Below are 21,207 nucleotides of genomic sequence, written 5' to 3'. Positions count from 1 at the left end.
TGAGACTGGGGGGAGGCTGGAGGAAGGCAGAGGCTGAGACTGGGGGGAGGCTGGAGGTAGGCAGAGGCTGAGACTGGAGGGAGGCAGTGGCTGAGACTGGGGGGAGGCTGGAGGGAGGCAGAGGCTGAGACTGGAGAGAGGCAGAGGCTGAGACTGGGGGGAGGCTGGAGGGAGGCAGAGGCTGAGACTGGAGGGAGGCAGAGGCTGAGACTGTGGGGAGGCTGGAGGGAGGCAGAGGCTGAGACTGGGGGAGGCTGGAGGGAGGCAGAGGCAGAGACTGGGGGGGAGGCTGGAGGGAGGCAGAGGCAGAGACTGGGGGGAGGCTGGAGGGAGGCAGAGGCTGAGACTGGGGGAGGCTGGAGAGAGGCAGAGGCTGAGACTGGGGGGAGGCTGGAGGGAGGCAGAGGCAGAGACTGGGGGGAGGCTGGAGGGAGGCAGAGGCTGAGACTGGGGGGAGACTGGAGGGAGGCAGAGGGAGAGACTGTGGGGAGGCTGGAGGGAGGCAGAGGCAGAGACTGGGGGGAGGCTGGAGGGAGGCAGAGGCTGGGAAGAGGCTGGAGGGAGGCAGAGGCTGAGACTGGGGGGAGGCTGGAGGGAGGCAGAGGCTGGGGGGAGGCTGGAGGGAGGCAGAGGCAGAGACTGCAGGGAGGCAGAGGCTGAAACTGGAGGGAGGCAGAGGCTGAGACTGGGGGGAGGCTGGAGGGAGGCAGAGGCTGAGACTGGAGAGAGGCAGAGGCTGAGACTGGGGGGAGGTTGGAGGGAGGCAGAGGCTGAGACTGGAGGGAGGCAGAGGCTGAGACTGTGGGGAGGCTGGAGGGAGGCAGAGGCTGAGACTGGGGGGAGGTTGGAGGGAGGCAGAGGCTGAGACTGGAGGGAGGCAGAGGCTGAGACTGTGGGGAGGCTGGAGGGAGGCAGAGGCTGAGACTGGGGGAGGCTGGAGGGAGGCAGAGGCAGAGACTGGGGGGAGGCTGGAGGGAGGCAGAGGCAGAGACTGGGAAGAGGCTGGAGGGAGGCAGAGGCTGAGACTGGGGGAGGCTGGAGAGAGGCAGAGGCTGAGACTGGGGGGAGGCTGGAGGGAGGCAGAGGCAGAGACTGGGGGGAGGCTGGAGGGAGGCAGAGGCAGAGACTGGGGGGAGGCTGGAGGGAGGCAGAGGCAGAGACTGGGGGGAGGCTGGAGGGAGGCAGAGGCAGAGACTGGGGGGAGGCTGGAGGGAGGCAGAGGCTGAGACTGGGGGGAGGTTGGAGGGAGGCAGAGGCTGAGACTGGAGGGAGGCAGAGGCTGAGACTGTGGGGAGGCTGGAGGGAGGCAGAGGCTGAGACTGGGGGAGGCTGGAGGGAGGCAGAGGCAGAGACTGGGGGGAGGCTGGAGGGAGGCAGAGGCAGAGACTGGGGGGAGGCTGGAGGGAGGCAGAGGCTGAGACTGGGGGGAGGCTGGAGAGAGGCAGAGGCTGAGACTGGGGGGAGGCTGGAGGGAGGCAGAGGCAGAGACTGGGGGGAGGCTGGAGGGAGGCAGAGGCAGAGACTGGGGAGGAGGCTGGAGGGAGGCAGAGGCAGAGACTGGGGGGAGGCTGGAGGGAGGCAGAGTCAGAGACTGGGGGGAGGCTGGAGGGAGGCAGAGGCAGAGACTGGGGGAGGCTGGAGGGAGGCAGAGGCTGAGACTGGAGGGAGGCTGAGACTGGGGGGAGGCTGGAGGGAGACTGAGGCTGAGACTGGGGGGAGGCTGGAGGGAGGCTGAGGCTGAGACTGGAGGGAGGCTGAGGCTGAGACTGGGGGGAGGCTGGAGGGAGGCAGAGGCAGAGACTGGGGGGAGGCTGGAGGGAGGCAGAGGCAGAGACTGGGGGGAGGCTGGAGGGAGGCTGAGGCTGAGACTGGAGGGAGGCTGAGGCTGAGACTTGAGGGAGGCAGAGGCTGAGACTGGAGGGAGGCTGAGACTGGGGGGAGGCTGGAGGGAGACTGAGGCTGAGACTGGGGGGAGGCTGGAGGGAGGCTGAGGCTGAGACTGGAGGGAGGCTGAGGCTGAGACTGGGGGGAGGCTGGAGGGAGGCAGAGGCAGAGACTGGGGGGAGGCTGGAGGGAGGCAGAGGCAGAGACTGGGGGGAGGCTGGAGGGAGGCTGAGGCTGAGACTGGAGGGAGGCTGAGGCTGAGACTTGAGGGAGGCTGAGGCTGAGACTGGAGGGAGGCTGGAGGGAGGCTGAGGCGGAGACTGGGGCAGGCTGAGGCTGGGGGGAGGCAAAGGCTGAGACTGGGGAAGAGAGGCTGATGCTGAGGGAAGATAGAGGCTGATGCTGGGGGAGAGAGGCTGATGCTGGGGGAGTGGGAGAGAGGGGCTAATGCTAGAGACAGAGGACAAGGGATGAGGGATAGTGCAATGACAAAATCGATTGGGTGGGGGGAGTGTAAGGACTCAGAATAAGAGGGGGCAGCATTGGGAGCTCATTGTGAAGAAGGGGCAGCATGTGTGGGATCAGTATGGAGTGGAGCAATGTAGGGGAGTCAATATCAAGAGTGGGGTAGTGTGTGTGTGGGGGGTCTCAGCATAAGCGTTAGTGTGGTGGTCTTAGCATGAGTGGGGCAACATGAAGGTCTCATTATGGAAAAGAGGAAGGCAGCATTAGGAGCTCATGGAGAGGGACAGCATGCATGGGACATTGTGAGAAGGGGGCAGCATGCATGGGACACTGAGGAGGGGGCAGCATGCATGAGACATTGTGAGGAGGGGGCAGCATGCATGGGACATTGTGAGAAGGGGGCAGCATGCATGGGACACTGAGGAGGGGGCAGCATGCATGAGACATTGTGAGGAGGGAGCAGCATGCATGGGACATTGTGAGGAGGGAGCAGCATGCATGGGACATTGTGAGGAGGGAGCAGCATGCATGGGACATTGTGAGGAGGGGGCAGCATGCATGAGACATTGTGAGGAGGGAGCAGCATGCATGGGACATTGTGAGGAGGGGGCAGCATGCATGGGACATTGTGAGGAGGGGGCAGCATGCATGGGACATTGTGAGGAGGGGGCAGCATGCAAGGGACATTGTGAGGAGGGGGCAGCATTCATGGGACATTGTGAGGAGGGGGCAGCATGCATGGGACATTGTGAGGAGGGGGCAGCAAGCATGGGACATTGTGAGGAGGGAGCAGCATGCATGGGACATTGTGACGAGGGAGCAGCATGCATGGGACATTGTGAGGAGGGGGCAGCATGCATGGGACATTGTGAGGAGGGGGCAGCATGCATGGGACATTGTGAGGAGGGGGCAGCATGCATGGGACATTGTGAGGAGGGGGCAGCATGCATGGGACATTGTCCTCACATCATGCTGCTCCCTCCTCACAATGTACAGATCATATTTCATAATCGAGGAAGGTGTGGTGGATATACAGTAGTTTATAAGGGAGGGCAGTGTGGTGTTTATTAGGGGCAGTGTCACAGTCACAGTATATAAGTGGGGACGGTGTGGTGGGAATATTTTATACTCATGCTATGTTTTGATGTGCCTGTGGTGATTCCCATTGGGGGGGGGGTTCGTTTCTTATTGATACTTTTTAAAGTGTGCTACAGAGTAGATCTGCCTTAAACAGATGTCGTGTGCGAAAACTCAGTTTTACGTTGTCACTAAGGGGCGCGACCACTTAAAGTGCCTAGGGCAGCACGAAGGCAAAATACAGCCCTGGTTGGAGGCAGTACATACATATTCAACGTCTGAGTGAGCGTTTCCTTGCATGGTGATATAAAGGATGTGGGTTTGTCTTGTCTTTGGAATAAAGGCTGACAAATTGGGTTAATGAAACAGGCGCATCTAGCTGTTAGCTAAACACATGTGTGTGTAAGCTGTCCGGGAAGGCAGGCAGGCAGGCAATGCTACAGGCACCGGCAGGTAGTGAGGTCCTGGCCATATGGTATGGAACCACCAGCGCTGCTGGAATCCTGCGCACGCTGCGTCATACATTCCTAGTGTATCTGCTCACATTGGATTTTAGTGTCTGGAATTGGTTAGGGTGGACGAGTGTAATAAAACCATTATTAGTAATGCTGTATACCCCCCTTTTCCTGATCCCCTGGATCCTTGGTGGGGGACGTGAAAAATCAAGTTATTCTCCTGTTTAGCTATTCAGGCAGTTAGAAAAGTGATGGCAGCCTTATATCCGTGCAGCAGTATGGGGGATGGGGGGGGTTAGGGTGGTCAGGGGGTTAGGAAAGTTGGGAGATATCTTCTAGTGGAGGTGTCATTCCAATCATCAGAAGAATGCAAATGCTGAGAATTACTGGTCATATATATTTGTATGTGTATATACAGTGGGTATGGAAAGTATTCACACCCCTTTAAATGTTTCACAATTTGTTTCATTGCAGCTATTTGGTAAATTCAAAAAAAGTTATTTTTTTTTCTCATTAATGTACACTTTGCACCCCATCCCCCATCTTGACAGAAAAAAAAAACAAATTTGCAAATTTATTAAACAAGATAAACTGAAATATCACATGGGCATAACTATTCAGACTCTTTGCTCAGTATTGAGTAGAAGGACTCTTTTGAGCTAGTACAGCCATGAGTCTTCTTGTGAATGATGGATCCTGGATTTGGGGATCCTCTGTCATTCTTCCTTGAAGATCGTCTCCAGTTCAGTCAGGGTGGATGATGAACGTTAGTGGACAGCCATTTTCAGGTCTCTCCAGAGATGCTCAATTGGGTTTAGGTCAGGGCTCTGGCTGGGCCGGTCAAGAATGGCCACAGAGTTGTTCTGAAGCCACTCCTTTGTTATTTTAGCTGTGTGCTTAGGGTCATTGACTTGTTGGAAGGTGAACCTTCGGCCTAGTCTGAGGTCCAGAGCACTCTGGAAGAGGTTTCTTCCAGGACATCTCTGTACTTGGCTGCATTCATCTTTCCTTCAATTGCAGCCAGTCGTCCTGTCCCTGCCCCCATAGCATGATGCTGCCACCACCATGTGTCACTGTTGGGATTGTATTGGGCAGGTGATGAGCAGTGCCTGGTTTTCTCTACACATACCGCTTAGAATTATCACCAAAAAGTTCTATCTTCGTCTCCTCAGACCAGAGAATCTTATTTCTCATAGTCTGGGAGTCCTTCATGTGTTTTTCTTCAAACTCTATGCGGGCTTTCATATGTCTTGCACTGAGGAGAGGCTTCCATCAGGCCACTCTGTCATAAAGGCCTAAGTAAAGAGTTTAAACAAAGCAGCGCATGTGAAGGATCTACGAGAAGCTGATAGGGAAAGGTGTTAGAAACTGCTCACCTGATGTGGTTGTGCAGCCCTTGCACAACCACAGTGTAGGACGAGAGTATGAAGTTAATACGCTGCCAGAACGTTAGCCCATAGTGTCCATCCAGGGGAGCGGGATCCTTGGAAGCCGGTCATGTGACAGGTCACTAGGGATGATGGACGTCACTGGTGCTGGTTGTGATCTAACCACCGTTCCGAGCTGCTCTTGCCGTGAATCCCACAGCGGGGACGAATTCCAACGAGTACAAAAAAGCACGGTCTTAGGAGCGGTAAGGAGGCCACGGTGATATATTGGTTTTGTAGATTTATTACTTTCTTACTTATAAAGGACTGACTAGTGGAGGGCGGCAGTGATAGGTGACTTTGTGGAACTTTCTCCCATCTTCCTACTGCATCTCTGGAGCTCAGCCACAGTGATCTTGGGGTTCTTCTTTACCTCTCTCACCAAGGCTCTTCTCCCATGATTGCTCAGTTTGGCTGGATGGTCAGGTCTCGGAAGAGTTCTAGTGTTCCCAAACGTCTTCCATTTAAGGATTATGGAGGCCACTGTACTCTTAGGAACCTTGAGTACTGTAGAAATTCTTTTGTAACCTTGCCCAGATCTGTGTCTTGCCTCAATTCTGTCTCTGAGCTCCTTGGGCAGTTCCTTTGACCTCATGATTCTCATTTGTTCTGACATGCAGTGTGAGCTGTGAGGTCTTGTATAGACAGATGTGCGCCTTTCCAAATCAAGTTCTATCAGTTTAATTAAACACAGCTGGACTCCAATGAAGGAGTAGAACCATCTCAAGGAGGATCACAAGGAAATGGACAGCATGGGACTTAAATAAGCGTGTCTGAGCAAAGGATCTGAATACTTATGACCAAGTAATATTTCAGTTTTTCTTGTTTAATAAATTTGCAAAAATGTTTACATTTCTGGTTTTTTTTCTGTCAAGATGGGGGATGGGGTGGAAAGTGCACATTAATGAGAAAAAAATGAACTTTTTTGTATTCACCAAATGGCTGCAATGAAACAAAGAGTGAAAAATGTAAAGGGGTCTGAATACTTTCCGTACCCACTGTATGTATATGTGTGTGTTCAGCAGATATTGACATACCCATGAGCGTTCTACATCTATAACCCAATCCAGTTTGTGTTGATGGGATTGAAGTATGCCGTGAACCAATTTTGTGCTAAACTGATATGGCGCTTTCCGGATAAGCCAAGATACAAATGGTTTTCCCGGGACTGCTCTCCAATACAGGAGAGTAAATTACAAAATACGTGGCCCAATGTAAAATCTATAACGTAGGCCCAATTCCCACGTGTCGTCTAGAATACTGCTGTCTTAAGAGACATTCGGGTCTGTATGTCTAGGAAGTGGTTGTATTTCTAATGCCTGTGTTCAATCTCGTAACTTGACTCTTGGGAGTCAGAGCGCAAAATTTCCAACAGGGCTGCCAACTATTATAGGTCTTTAATGGTATTGGTCCTCTGAAATGGGTCAAAGTGACCTCTTTGGGGCCCTCTAGTCTCCGGAGTCTGGGTGTGACCCCACCCCCTGCACCAAATATAGTTTTGCTTAGATGCCATCTCAGAACCAACACTGCCCTTGGTACTGTTATCATCGTTCCTTGTGTGGTTGCTCATATTTATAGGTATAAATTACATGTAAGACTTGACCTGTTCCCCTACAGTTTCCTTTATGTATTACGTGACAAGGAGACCTGTTGCCATCTTGGAAATGAAATTTTCTGATATCACGGATGGACAGGTTTTAGCTATAGTTGACAATTCTGACCCAAAAGGTTGAGACAAAGACTACTAAACATTCATGGAGGGTATAGGTCTTGTAGGCAGAACTTAGACCCACATGTTCGACCACCTTTTAGGCACAGAGACGTGTGGAGGCTTGTCCATGGGTCGGTGGTGTTTGGATCTCCGTATGGTACTTCTCTAGTCCCATTAGATGACTATGGCAGCCCATCATCGGCAATGAGATCTCGGCAATGACCAATTATTGGCCAGCATTGCCACTCAATGTTTCTTCACCATGGGCATCACATTAGCGCTTCGCTTTAACACTAATCAGGGAACTATGGAAGGCATATTGGAAGTCAGTTTTTCATAATGGGATTTTCCATTGTTAGGTTCTTGGCCTCTATTAGTCTGCACTAAAATCATTTGGTTTTCGCCCTCTCTGGGTCCGGTCAAAGAGACCAAAAACTGAAAAGAAGAAAACCCCTTTAAGCCTGCATTAGTCTTTACTAAGTCAAGATTTATGAAGTATTATTTGATATTTATACAATTTAGCATCGTTTTTAGCTTTAACACTTCTGCCTAGAGATGATTTTATATTTTTTACTCGATGGAGAATGAATTGTGACTTTTTAAAAAGTTGTCATCCCTAAATCTGCGTTAAAGCCTGGCGACTGACAGCTACAGTGCCTTGCGAAAGTATTCACCCTCTTTGCCATTTTTCATGTTTTGCTACCTCATCACCTGGAATTTCACTGTTTTTTTGAGGGTTTGCATCAGTTCATGTAATAAACATGCCGACAACTGTGAACATTTGGTTTTCATTTTATTGTGAAACAAATAGAACAAAATAACTGAAAACTTCAGTGTGCAAAACTATTCATTCCCCTAAAGTCAGTACCTTGTAGAGACTACGTTTGTGGCAAATACAGCTGCAAGTCTCTTTGGATAAGTCTCTATGAGCTTTCCATATCTTGCCACTGGGATTTTTGCCAATTCCTCAAGGCCAAACTACTCCAGCTCCTTGAAGTTAGATGGTTTCCTCTGGTGAACAGCTCTCTTCAAGTCTGACTACAGATTCTAACTAAAGCGGGCTTTACACGCTGCGATATTGTTAATGAATTATCGTCGGGGTCACGGTGTTTGTGACGCCCATCCGGCGTCATTAACGATATCGCAGTGTGTGACAAGTACGGGCGACCTTAAACGATCGCAAAAGCGGTCAAAATCGTTTGCCGCGGAGAGGTCGTCCTGAAACTAAAAATCGTTCTCTGCTTATTAGCGATGTTGTTCCTCGTTCCTGAGGCAGCACACATCGCTATGTGTGACACCGCAGGAGCGACGAACATCTCCTTACCTGCCTCCACCAGCAATGCGGAAGGAAGGAGGTGGGCGGGATGTTACGTCCCGCTCATCTCCGCCCCTCCGCTTCTATTGGACGGCTGCCGTGTGACGTCGCTATGACGCCACACAAACCGCCCCCTTAGAAAGGAGGCGGATCGCCGGCCAGAGCGACGTCGCAGGGCAGGTAAGTGCATGTGACGGGGGCAAGCGAGGTTGTGCGGCACGGGCAGTGATTTGCTCGTGTCGCACAACCGACGGGGGCGGGTATGATCGCTTGCGATCTTGCTAGCGAGATCACAGCGTGTAAAGTACCCTTTAGATTAAGGTCTAGGCTGTGACTCCACCGCTCAATACTTTTACATGTTTCCCCTTAAATCACTCGAGTGTGGCTTTAGCAGTAGCTCTGGGTCACTGTCTTGTTGGAAGGTGAACCTCTGACCCAGTCTCAAATCACTGAAACAGGTTTTGCTCAAAAATATCTCTGTATTTCACACCATTATTATTTTATTATTATTATTATTTATTTATCCATCTTCCCCTCGACTTGGACCCTTTTCCCTCTGCTGCTGTCGAAAAATATCCCATCAGCATGATGCTGCAACCACCATGTTTCACTGTGGGGATGGTGTTCTTGGGGTGATGAGCTGTGTTGGTTTGGCATTGGACAATACATTTATCTTGGTGGCCAAAAAGTTCAATTTTGGTCTCATCTGAACATAGCACCTCCCTCCATGTATTTGGGAAGCCTCCCCCATGTCTTTTGGGAAAATCAAAATGAGATTTCTAAATTTTGGCTTTAAGTAAATCTTTTTTTTCTGGCCACATTTCCATTAAGGCCAGCTCTATGGCATGTACGGCTTATTGTGGTTGTATGGACAGATACTCCAGTCTCTGCTTGGGAACTCTGCAGCTCCTTCAGGGTTACCTTTGGTCTCTGTGCTGACTCTGATTAATGTACTCCTTGCTTGGACTGAGAGTTTTGGTCGGTGGCTCTCTCTTGGCAGGTTTGTTGTGGTACCATGTTGTTTCCCTTTGATGATAATGAATTTGATGGTGCTCCGAAAGATCATTAAAGATTGGGAATTTGTTTAGAACCCAAACCTGACTTCTGTCTTCTCACCACTTTGATCTCCTTGGTCTTCATGGTGTTGTTTGGAGATCTCCATAATCTTCATGGCGTTGTTTGGAGATCTCCTTGGTCATCTTGGTGTTGTTTGAATATGTCCTTGGTCTTCATGGTGTTGGTTGGAGATCTCCTTGGTTTTCATGGTGTTGTTTGGAGAGCCCCTTGGTCTTCATGGTGTTGTTTGGAGATCTTCTTAGTCTTCATGGTGTTGTTTGGAGATCTCTTTGATCTCTATGATGTTGTTTGGAGATCTCCTTGGTCTTCATGGTGTTGTTTGGTTAGTGGTTCCTCTTACTTAATGGTATTGCAGCCTCTGTGGCCTTTCATTAAAAGGTGTGTATATACTGACAGACCCAGGGGCACTTAGATCGCAAACAGGTCGATTCCTCTCACTAAGCATATAACTTATGAAGGTAATTGCTTGCACCATAATTTTTTGGGGCTTCATAGCAAAAGGGGTGACTACATATGCATACGCCAATTTTTATTTATTTTATCCTATCAATGTAATTTTTGCCTATATTTTTCTCACTTCACTTCCCCAACATAGACTAGTTCTGATGCATCACACACAAATCGAATTACAAAAATATTTAAAACATAGGTGGTAATCTAGAATGTATAACAAAATAGGTAAAAAGCTAAGGGGGTGAATACTTTTGCAAGGCACTGTACTTTGTAAAAAAGTGTTGAATGCATGGTAAAATTACAATTTTGTGGAAAAAAATTTGTTCAAAAACATGGGACTATCATTTTTAAGCTTGAAAACTGGTGCAAAAGCCCTAATCTGTGTTTGTGATTCTGTGGTTCTAGTTATGGACCTGGCACTTAGTGGTTTTGAAATTTTGCACCCTGGGTGCCCCCATGTTACGCCTCTGATGGGCCCCGACTTTCCAGGGACCCAATTTTGGTCTTGACTAAGTTATCATTCACCTGGGCAAGTATTCAGGGTTCTGCCCTTGCCTTTTTTAAATACGCCAGTGTGACTGGTTGGCGGCCCCTTATCCCTCGCACACAATCCTCAGATTTCATTAGCGCCCTTACTGAGAGGTCAGACGCCATACCTGGCTAAGGTTTAGCTGCTGTCCACTAAGTCTTTGAGCTTCTCAAACATGCACACATCCCAGGGATTAGTGCAGTAATCGTTCGCTCTCGATGCTTGATGTTTTGCACTGACTGGTCCATTGCTCAAGAAAAAAAAAACATGAACTGGCGACAGACTGGAGACACACAGGAGGAAAATAAAGACAGCACACCCCTCCATGTTGTCCCCTATGTGATACGATAGGCTCCATAGTCTGATGCCGTCCTCAGCTGTTGTCCTACCACAGATGCTTTACATCAGATGCCAATATAGAAATCCACCCGCCCCATCAGGAAGACATGAGCTGCTGTAACGGCCTGTTCTCATATGGTTAATAATGAAACCCAAGAGTCAAGAGTGAAGGAATAATGTGCGGTGAGAGGAGCAGGGGCGATGCTCAGATTACCTAATGCGGAGGGTCACATATCCCTGGTACAGAAGAGGGCGAGTCTAGGAAGTGGTAGAAAGGGTCATTACCAGCTCTAAAATGTAAAGGGTTTACCTGGCTCTATTCTACACTCTCAGCTGCGAAACGTATGACGACTGTAGAATAAAAACAAAATAACGTCACAGATAGATATTCCATCCAATGTCTATAAGAAAAAAGCAAACGAAAAAAGAAAGCAGCCGTGGTACAATATTACCTGGTGCATCCTCTGAGGATTTCCAAGGATCCAATGAATCACCAACCCACCCTTCCTCCAAAAAAAGTCTAGCATAGGGGTGCACAACCTGTGGCCTATGAAGCCATTCTGTGCGCCCCTCCCCCTCACCTTCGGCCATCTCTGATTCCTCTGCGTTCAGCAACTCTCAAACTACGGGGAGAGCTGCGGTCATTCTATGCTCATCCTGACTCCTTTTTTTCTGGGCTGATAAACAGGCCAGCAGAAGACCCTGTTTATCTACAATAGTCGAAGTTCCAGAAATGGATCCCCCAATAATAGATTATGGCATGTATGATTATTTAACGGCATTCAGCTCAATCTCAAGCCATGCCAACTTAAGTCACTCTGTAGGAAGAGCAATTTTGTGCGGCCTAAATAGGTCCATCAGGGCCTTCTATTCCTCGATAGGTACACCAAGATCTTCTCTGCCTAGATAGGTACACCAGGGTCTTCTCTGCCTAGATAGGTCCACCAGGGTCTTCTCTACCTAGATAGGTCCACCAGGGTCTTCTCTGCCTAGATAGGTCCACCAGGGTCTTCTCTGCCTAGATAGGTCCACCAGGGTCTTCTCTGCCTAGATAGGTCCACCAGGATCTTCTCTGCCTAGATAGGTCCACCAGGATCTTCTCTGCCTAGATAGGGCCACCAGGGTCTTCTCTGCCTAGGTAGGTTCACCAGGGTCTTCTCTGCCCAGATAGGTCCACCAGGGTCTTCTCTACCTAGATAGGTCCACCAGGGTCTTCTCTGCCTAGATAGGTCCACCAGGGTCTTCTCTGCCTAGATAGGTCCACCAGGATCTTCTCTGCCTAGATAGGTCCACCAGGATCTTCTCTGCCTAGATAGGTCCACCAGGATCTTCTCCGCCTAGATAAGTTCACCAGGATCTTCTCCACCTAGATAAGTCTCTCAGGGTCTTCTCTGCCTAGATGAGTCTACCAGGGTCTTCTCTGCCTAGATAGGTCCACCAGTGTCTTCTCTGCCTAGATAGGTCCACCAGGGTCTTCTCTGCTTAGAAAGGTCCCACAGGGTTTTCTCTACCATTTTATTGATTATATCAAGCATTCGGGTTGCTGGTCTTCCTCTTCGTCTTGTTTCTTCTATTCTTCTGACCATGATGTCCTTCTCCAGTGATTTCTCTCTTCGTGTGATGTGTCCAAAATAGGCAAGTCCGTAGCTTGGTGATCTTTGCTTTGAGTGACATGTCTGGCTTGATATGTTTCAAAATTGATTTGTTTGTTCTTCTTGCCATCGATGGTATTGATAACATCCTTCTCCAGCACCACATTTCGAAGACGTTGATTCTTCTGTCCTGTTTCTTTATATTCCCTGGGTTAAAATAACCCTTCAAATATTATGCAGCCCTTCGGAGTGGTACAATCACTACATTTGGCACTGATGTATCTCACATCTGTCTATATCTTATGTCTTTTACTGTAGCTTTCTACCTGCATGATATCCATCTTTCTGCTTATCTACTGATCTACATGAATTGGACCCAGTATGTGCTGGAACATATAACCTTCTGGATTATCAGGCATCCTGTTGCTTACTATGGATGATCTGCACAGCTCTTATAGGGGTCTTCAATATCAAGGGCTACCAGCATAACTGGAATAGCACCCGCACCGTTTTTAGGACAAAATGATCACAGAATTGAGTTTGCCTCATGATTTTCTGCTGGAGGGCACCACTTCCAGCCTCCGGATGTCCTGCTTGTGCACTTCTGTTGATTGACAGTTTGGACCAGCGTCATTGTTGTGCTGCTGCCGGAATGGTGCGCTCTTTGATGCTGCTATATGAGGCAGCTTTGGTTCTGCAGCCTCAGAAGTGCAGTGGCACCAAAACCGTCCAGTATCAGGAGTTAACAGTGTGCTTTAGTAATTGGCATGCTTTAGGGCAGCGCTACAAGCTCTATTGGAAAGAACTGCACATGTTTTGCTGCTGCAGCCTAGCAGCGGTAGATGGACATGCACAATGGTAGACAAACATTCAGTGGTGGCCAAACCATTTACAATGGTGGCCAAATCATTCACACTGGAGGACGACAAAACATTTGCAGTGGTGGACCAACATGCACAGTGGACGACAAACATACACTGCTGTGGACATATATGTGCAGTGGTAGACAAACACACGCAGTGGAGAACAAACGCACAGTGGCCGACAAACAGGCGCTGCTGTGGACAAACAGGCGCTGCTGTGGACAAACAGGCGCTGCTGTGGACAAACAGGCGCTGCTGTGGACAAACAGGCGCTGCTGTGGACAAAGAGGCGCTGCTGTGGACAAACAGGCGCTGCTGTGGACAAACAGGCGCTGCTGTGGACAAACAGGCGCTGCTGTGGACAAACAGGCGCTGCTGTGGACAAACAGGCGCTGCTGTGGACAAACAGGAGCTGCTGTGGACAAATATGTGCAACGGTTGACAAACGCACAGTGGCCGACAAACAGGCGCTGCTGTGAACAAACAGGCGCTGCTGTGGACAAACAGGCGCTGCTGTGGACAAATAGGCGCTGCTGTGGACAAACAGGCGCTGCTGTGGACAAATAGGCGCTGCTGTGGACACATGTGCAACGGTCGAAAAACATGTGCAGTGGACAACAAACGCACAGTGGTCGACAAACAGGCGCTGCTGTGGACAAACAGGCGCTGCTGTGGACAAAAATGCCCAGTGCTTATAAACTCTTTCCAACAGAGCTTGATCATTTATCCAAATAAAAAGCAGTATAGAAGAAAAAAAAATCCTTCCATTCGGAAAGGTTGTTTTTTTTTATTATTTTTTAAATAAGTAAAATGCAAACTTTTTTTTCTACACTTTGCAAGTTTTCCCATGTAAGAACATGAGAATAATGAAGTTACATTTTCTGAGCCTCAATGCAAAATCATTGTCAGCCATTGTCCCATTGTTTGTTACCTGTATTATTATTATTGCTATATTCTCTACAGGATTACATATGGATACATTGTGAGCAGAGGTGTAGAAAGTTACCAGACCCTGCTACATCACAGTGTGGTCCTGTGGTCTTCCATTGGACCTGCTCTATCAGTAATGTCTGCATGGGGGGCTCAGCTCCTGTGCTGGACCCCCAGTCTGTGGGAAAGTGCAGTAATCCTGTAATGATGAGCCCGGCCCCTCCCTGCACTCTCCCCTCCTGCAGGCTCCTGACTCAGTCTGGCCAGTGCAGAGCCGCGGAGAGGTGGCTGCGCTCCTGCCCCTTGTTCCTCCACACTGCGAGGCTGAATGTTTCCTGGGAAGACAGAATGGATGGCAAAATTACCTAGCAGAAGGAGCTCTGTTCATAGGGGAGAGTGCTGGGAGCTGCGCACTCTCATCCATGACTGAGCTACACTTTGTGGTGCCCATAAGGAAACCCCAACACAACCATGGTCCCTGTGCTGGGCAAGGCTGGCCATGCCAATCATACAGGGCTGGTAAGTGACAGAACTCCAGCAGTCAAGGAAAACTAACATTGCACTGCTACATGGTATACTGTCTGCACTGTATATATATATATGCAATATCAATTATTACTACATGTACCATCATTAATACTTCTTTACTATTAACAAATGCCTATATACTGTACTGTATGTATATATATATATATGTATATATATATATATATATATATATATATATATATATATATATGTGTGTGTGTATGTATGTGTGTGTGTGTGTGTGTGTGTACCATCACTAATACTAATTCTGTTGCTGCTACTACTAAATAATGTGTAGTAAATACAGTGCATATATTGTCAAATAAGTGATTTACTTGTACTGCTATTGTATGAATGTGGGTATAGGGACTGAATTGGGATATATAAATATATATGTATACATACATATACATATACAAACCCACATATATATATATACACACACACACACACACACATATACAGTATATACCGGTATGTATATATATATATATATATATATATATATATATATATATATATATATATATATATAGATATAGAGAGAGAGAGAGAGAGATGCACATATATATAATTTTATATATAATTTTATATATATATATAAATTGTGTATATATATATATATATATATATATATATATTATATAGATATGTATACACACACTTTTTTTTTCCATTTTCCCTAGGTGTACAAGTAATTCTCTTTTTTCCTACTGTATACACCCTCATGGCACAATCAAAAAAAGAAAAAAGTTTCAGAGATACTAATATTACTATATATATAATAAATGTAAGAAATATTAGACGTGCTCCTATTGCTATTACCACAACCTGTATGTGTGGCACTGGGAAAAAAGTTACATAGATATTACTACAAGTGCAGCAAATGCAAGAAATATTACAAAGAACATCAATGCTCCTACTGATTTATCAATACATCTGGCATTAGACAGTGTCAGACATGCTGCGATTACTAGCACTGTACAAACAAGTCATGTTTTACTTGGTACCAGTACTATGATAATGTGTGCGATGTGTTTGTAGCACTGGGAAGGTATTTCTAAGTGTATAACACTGGGATATGCTCCATCACTGCTATTTCTACCCTATATCTAATGTATAACACTGGGATATGCTCCATCTCCGCTATTTCTACCCTATATCTAATGTATAACACTGGGATATGCTCCATCACCGCTATTTCTACCCTATATCTAATGTGTAACACTGGGATATGCTCCATCACTGCTAATTCTACCCTATATCTAATGTATAACACTGGGTATGCTCCATCTCCGCTATTTCTACCCTATATCTAATGTATAACACTGGGATATGCTCCATCACCGCTATTTCTACCCTATATCTAATGTATAACACTGGGTATGCTCCATCACCGCTATTTCTACCCTATATCTAATGTATAACACTGGGATATGCTCCATCACCGCTATTTCTACCCTATATCTAATGTATAACACTGGGATATGCTCCATCACCGCTATTTCTACCCTATATCTAATGTATAACACTGGGATATGCTCCATCACCACTAATTCTACCCTATATCTAATGTATAACATTGGGATATGCTCCATCACTGCTATTTCTACCCTATATCTAATGTATAACACTGGGATATGCTCCATCACCGCTACTTCTACCCTATATCTAATGTATAACACTGGGATATGCTCCATCACCGCTACTTCTACCCTATATCTAATGTATAACACTGGGATATGCTCCATCTCCGCTTCTTCTACCCTATATCTAATGTATAACACTGGGATATGCTCCATCACCGCTATTTCTACCCTATATCTAATGTATAACACTGGGATATGCTCAATCACCGCTATTTCTACCCTATATCTAATGTATAACACTGGGATATGCTCAATCACTGCTATTTCTACCCTATATCTAATGTATAACACTGGGATATGCTCCATCACCGCTATTTCTACCCTATATCTAATGTATAACACTGGGATATGCTCCATCACCGCTATTTCTACCCTATATCTAATGTATAACACTGGGATATGCTCCATCACCGCTATTTCTACCCTATATCTAATGTATAACACTGGGATATGCTCCATCACCGCTAATTCTACCCTATATCTAATGTATAACATTGGGATATGCTCCATCACTGCTATTTCTACCCTATATCTAATGTATAACACTGGGATATGCTCCATCACCGCTACTTCTACTCTATATCTAATGTATAACACTGGGATATGCTCCATCACCGCTACTTCTACCCTATATCTAATGTAGAACACTGGGATATGCTCCATCTCCGCTACTTCTACCCTATATCTAATGTATAACACTGGGATATGCTCCATCTCCGCTACTTCTACCCTATATCTAATGTATAACACTGGGATATGCTCCATCTCCGCTACTTCTACCCTATATCTAATGTATAACACTGGGATATGCTCCATCTCCGCTATTTCTACCCTATATCTAATGTATAACACTGGGATATGCTCCATCACCGCTACTTCTACCCTATATAAATGCACTGTACATGTAAACAAGTCGTGATATAATTATGTAGAGGTTCTTCAGCTTCTATTATTCAGATTTTCTGTAGTATTGGGAGAGGATTTGCTTCTACCTACCACAAAAAGCATTAACTCTATATATACAGTATATTCATATATAATTATATACATAATTATATACATTGGAAAAATTACTAGTACTATGCTTCTATGTGTATCTGTAAAGTACAGGGAGAAGTACCAGTCATATACTGTATATCCTACATCTTCCAGAAATCTACATCCATATAGCATTGAGCAATAATGTCCTTAAATGTAATAAACATTGACGAGTGATGGAGTGTAAGCTCTTGGGACTAATCCGAGAACTCTGTGTATATGACAGATGACATAATGACTGATGCATGGATTTTTGGAAAGCTCACACGTCTGGTCTCCTTCCTTAGGTTGCAGACAGGTTCCCTGGCAGAGAAGTCCCACCACCCAGGAAAAGGTTGCAGTCAGCAGATGAAGCTCATGGCAGCCGTCCTCCCCCCGAGGGAGCCGGGGCCGCCTCTGTGTCTGAGCTGTCAGAGGGACCCGGGGTAGGAAAATGGTGCCCTTACTGTCAAGCAAAACTGGCAGAACTGAAGAAGCAAGCCCTCAAATTGGCTGTCCCTGGCTCCATAATGGTAAGCGCGTCTATGATTACGCATCATCTGCTTTACAATAGAGACTGTTGTATGTCATTGATAAAGCTGGAATGTCCAGTGCTTTTCCACCAAGAACAGCGCCACTGTTATCCCTAGGCCAAGTCTGGTATTGCAGCTTATACCTGATCATGTCAGTAGGGCTTATTAACTTATTATAAGACAATGCTAACCACTCTAATTGGTCCTCAGAGAAGGGTCATTGAAATCTATTCATGTGCTGTTGGAACAAAGGGTTAATTTGAAGTAATCGTGCCCTGATGAAGGCTATGGGATCGTGTCTATGCAGATTTTTACACTATATAAAAATACTTGTGTTTTTGCTTTGTTCCTTCCTGTAAATATTTGGCTTAGCTGATATTTCACATGCTGCTCTTTACTGCCACCTAGCAGAGACTTTTTATTACAACACTTATTCAATCGTGGTGTAAGGCTGTGTGCACACGTGTGCGCCTTTCATGCAGTTACGCTGCGATCTGCACCGCAGCGTAACTGCCTGCGTCCTGCGTCCCATGCACAGTCTATGGAGATTATGCAGGAGACGTGCGCACGTGGCGTATTAGAGCGCAGCGCTTCGGTTGCTGCCCGAAGCACGCGTTCTAAGAAGTGACATGTCACTTATTCCGTGTGCTCTGCATGCAGCCCCCGCTCTGTCTATGGGAGGGGCTGCAGTCAGAGCGCATGGAATCGTTTTTGGTTTTTTTTCATTACGGACTCTTTCTGCAGCGATTTGAAGCACACTCAAGCTGTTCAAATCGCTGCAGAAATTTCTGCAGGACAGAACGCTACGTGCGCACATAGCCTAAGGCTGTGTGCATATGCTGCAGATTTGGTGCAGAAATTTTCTGCATGAAACCTGCACCTTCTACCAGAAAACACACCAAAAAACACATGCTATGTGTTTTTTTTATTAAGTCAATGGCTGGAAGGGCTAAAAAACACCTGGAAAAAAATGACCCAACAATTGACATTCTGCACATTTTTTTTCTGCACCAAATCTGCAAGGGAAAAAAAAAGCAACGTGTGCACATCACTTTAGAAATCTCATAGACTTTGCTGGCTTCAGGAGAGACATGCAGATTTTGGTGCAGATTTCTCAAAAACCGCATCAAAATCTGCATAAAAAATGCAGTGTGTGCACATAGTGTAAGGCTGTGTGCACACGCTGCAGAAACTTTCTGCACCTTCTGGCAGAAAACCGCACCAAAAAATCCTCCGGATTTAGTGTGTTTTTTTAATGAAGTCAGTGGGTGGAAGGGCTAAAAACAAATGCAGGAAGGAGCGCCCCAACAATTGACATGATGCAGATTTTTTTTCTGCATCAAAATCTGCACCAAATCTACAAGGTATGCAGATTTTGGTGCTGATTTCTCAAAAATGCATCAAAATCTGCATTAAAAAAAACTGCACTGTGTGCAATTTCTTTTGATGCAAAGTTTTCTTCCTAAAATTTTTTGCCTAGCTCTACTTTCTATGACATTGGCCTATAGATAATTTAGGAAAATTCTATTGGGGTCCTTATTAAAGTACTCTCTTTGTGCGGCTTTGTACAGCGCTCGGGTATAGGATGGTGCTATGTAAATAACATATATGCGTCCCTGATCCGTTACTGAACTCACAGCTCCTTTTATCCCCTCTGTATCCAGAGATGTAATTGTTTCACTGTTTGAGCCAACATCTGGTGCTCACGTAGATGGCCGCCCCCCGCCCCGGCTTATAATGTGCAGGCATTACGGGCCGCATAATTCCTCCCGATATCTGCTTGTTTTTTGTGGAATGTTTGTGAGAAAGAAAACCCCTGTGACAATTAATGACAGGGTGACCCGATGCTGGGCTGTGTGATCTTGGCTCAGGAAGGAAACCAGCCCGTCCCTTTGCCGTGGGAGGGATCAGTGACAATAAAACAACATTACGGCATGGTTTCCGAATCTAAAAGGGACAGTAACCCTAATATATTTTTGCAAACATTTCCATTCTTTCTCTACCCTTACAAAATAGAATCTCTTTAAATAACTTCATTAGTTTTCAGTGCATCCGAGGACAGTTGTCATCATTAGTCGGCTAATGCCAAATGATGTAAACATGAACCACAAGGATGACTGAGTCACTCCACCTGTTAGATATTTTCTTCTAAATTTTTGCCATATGGGCGATTTTAATTTTCCAAAGCGCCATATGATCATTTAATTGCGCGGATCACACGGCTTTAGAATGTAAAGTGTAGCCGTAGTTAAAGGGTCAATGTCGTGTCATGGTAAAATACCATGAAAAACAAAAAGGCAAATTACTTAATTTACCAACAATGACATTCTGAGCCCCCCAAAAATCACTCCACAGTGCCGGATAGCAGGTGTCCCCCTTCTGTCTATATTACTCTTACACTACTACCTGTTGTCAAGTGTAATCCATCTCTAACTGCAGAGAAGAATTACCCGAAGAAGTGGGGAGGGTCTTTGTTTCTGAACAAGAAGTGGGGAGGGTCTTTGTTTCTGAACAAGAAGTGGGGAGGGTCTTTGTCTCTCAACTGGAAAGTTGGGGCAGGTATTTCTATTAATGAGAAGTGGAGGTGGATCACGGTCTCTCAATGGGAAGTGGTGCCAGGTCTTTGTCTCAATCAGATTTGGGGGCCGGTCTTCTTATTTTAACAGGAGACGGGGGTGGGACTCTGTTTCTCTACAGTAAGAGGGACGAGTTCTAGTCTCTCAATCGGAGGAGGGGGCTGGTCTTTATTTCCCAACGGGAAGAGGGTCTGGTCTTTGTCTCACAACGGGTGGAGCTTGCTGGTCTTTAATTCTCAACAAGAAGAGGAGGTGGTCTTTATCAACAAGAAGAGGGGGCTGGTCTATATTTCTCAACAGGAAGAGGGGGCTTGTATTTATGAATGGAAAGAGGGGGCTGGTCTTTGTATCAATAGGAAGAGAGGGCTGGTCTTTGTATCAATAGGAAAAGAGGGCTGGTCTTTGTCTCTCAATAGGAAGAGGGGGCTGGTGTTTAATTCTCAAGACGAAAAGGGGGCTGGTCTTTATTTCTCAACAGCAAGATGGGGCTGGTCTTTATCAACAGGAAGAGGGGGCTGGTCTTTGTATCCCAATAGGAAGAGATGGTTGTTTTTTGTATCTCAATAGGAAGTGTAGGTTGGTCTATGACTCACAATAGGAAGAGGGGGCTGGTCTTTATTTCTCAACAGGAAGAGGGGGCTGGTCTTTATTTCTCAACAGGAAGAGGGGGTTGGTCTTTGTCTCTCAATATAAAGAGGGGGCTGGTCTTTGTCTCTCAATAGGAAGAGAGGACTGGTCTTTGTCTCTCAATGGGAAGAGGGGGCTGGTCTTTGTCTCTCAATAGGAA

General features: G+C 46.7%; 1 protein-coding gene across 3 annotated transcripts in view; it reads left to right on the top strand.

Annotated features, from left to right (window-relative positions):
- KIF26A (kinesin family member 26A) overlaps positions 1 to 21,207 on the top strand; it is a 214,439-nt gene that overhangs the window by 9,957 nt on the left and 183,275 nt on the right. For 2 of the 3 annotated variants that reach the window (XM_075329916.1, XM_075329914.1), the window contains exon 2: positions 17,620 to 17,844. In XM_075329916.1, the coding sequence (XP_075186031.1) occupies positions 17,620 to 17,844 (225 nt within the window). Of the gene's footprint in view, positions 1 to 14,405; positions 14,637 to 17,619; positions 17,845 to 21,207 lie in introns of those variants that run through there. The other variant, XM_075329915.1, reaches the window with a different exon arrangement.

Source organism: Anomaloglossus baeobatrachus, chromosome 12 (assembly GCF_048569485.1).
Source record: "Anomaloglossus baeobatrachus isolate aAnoBae1 chromosome 12, aAnoBae1.hap1, whole genome shotgun sequence".
Taxonomy (NCBI): Eukaryota; Metazoa; Chordata; class Amphibia; order Anura; family Aromobatidae; genus Anomaloglossus; species Anomaloglossus baeobatrachus.
The sequence above is the reverse complement of the archived record's forward strand: the minus strand, read 5'-3'. Positions and strand labels throughout refer to the sequence as shown.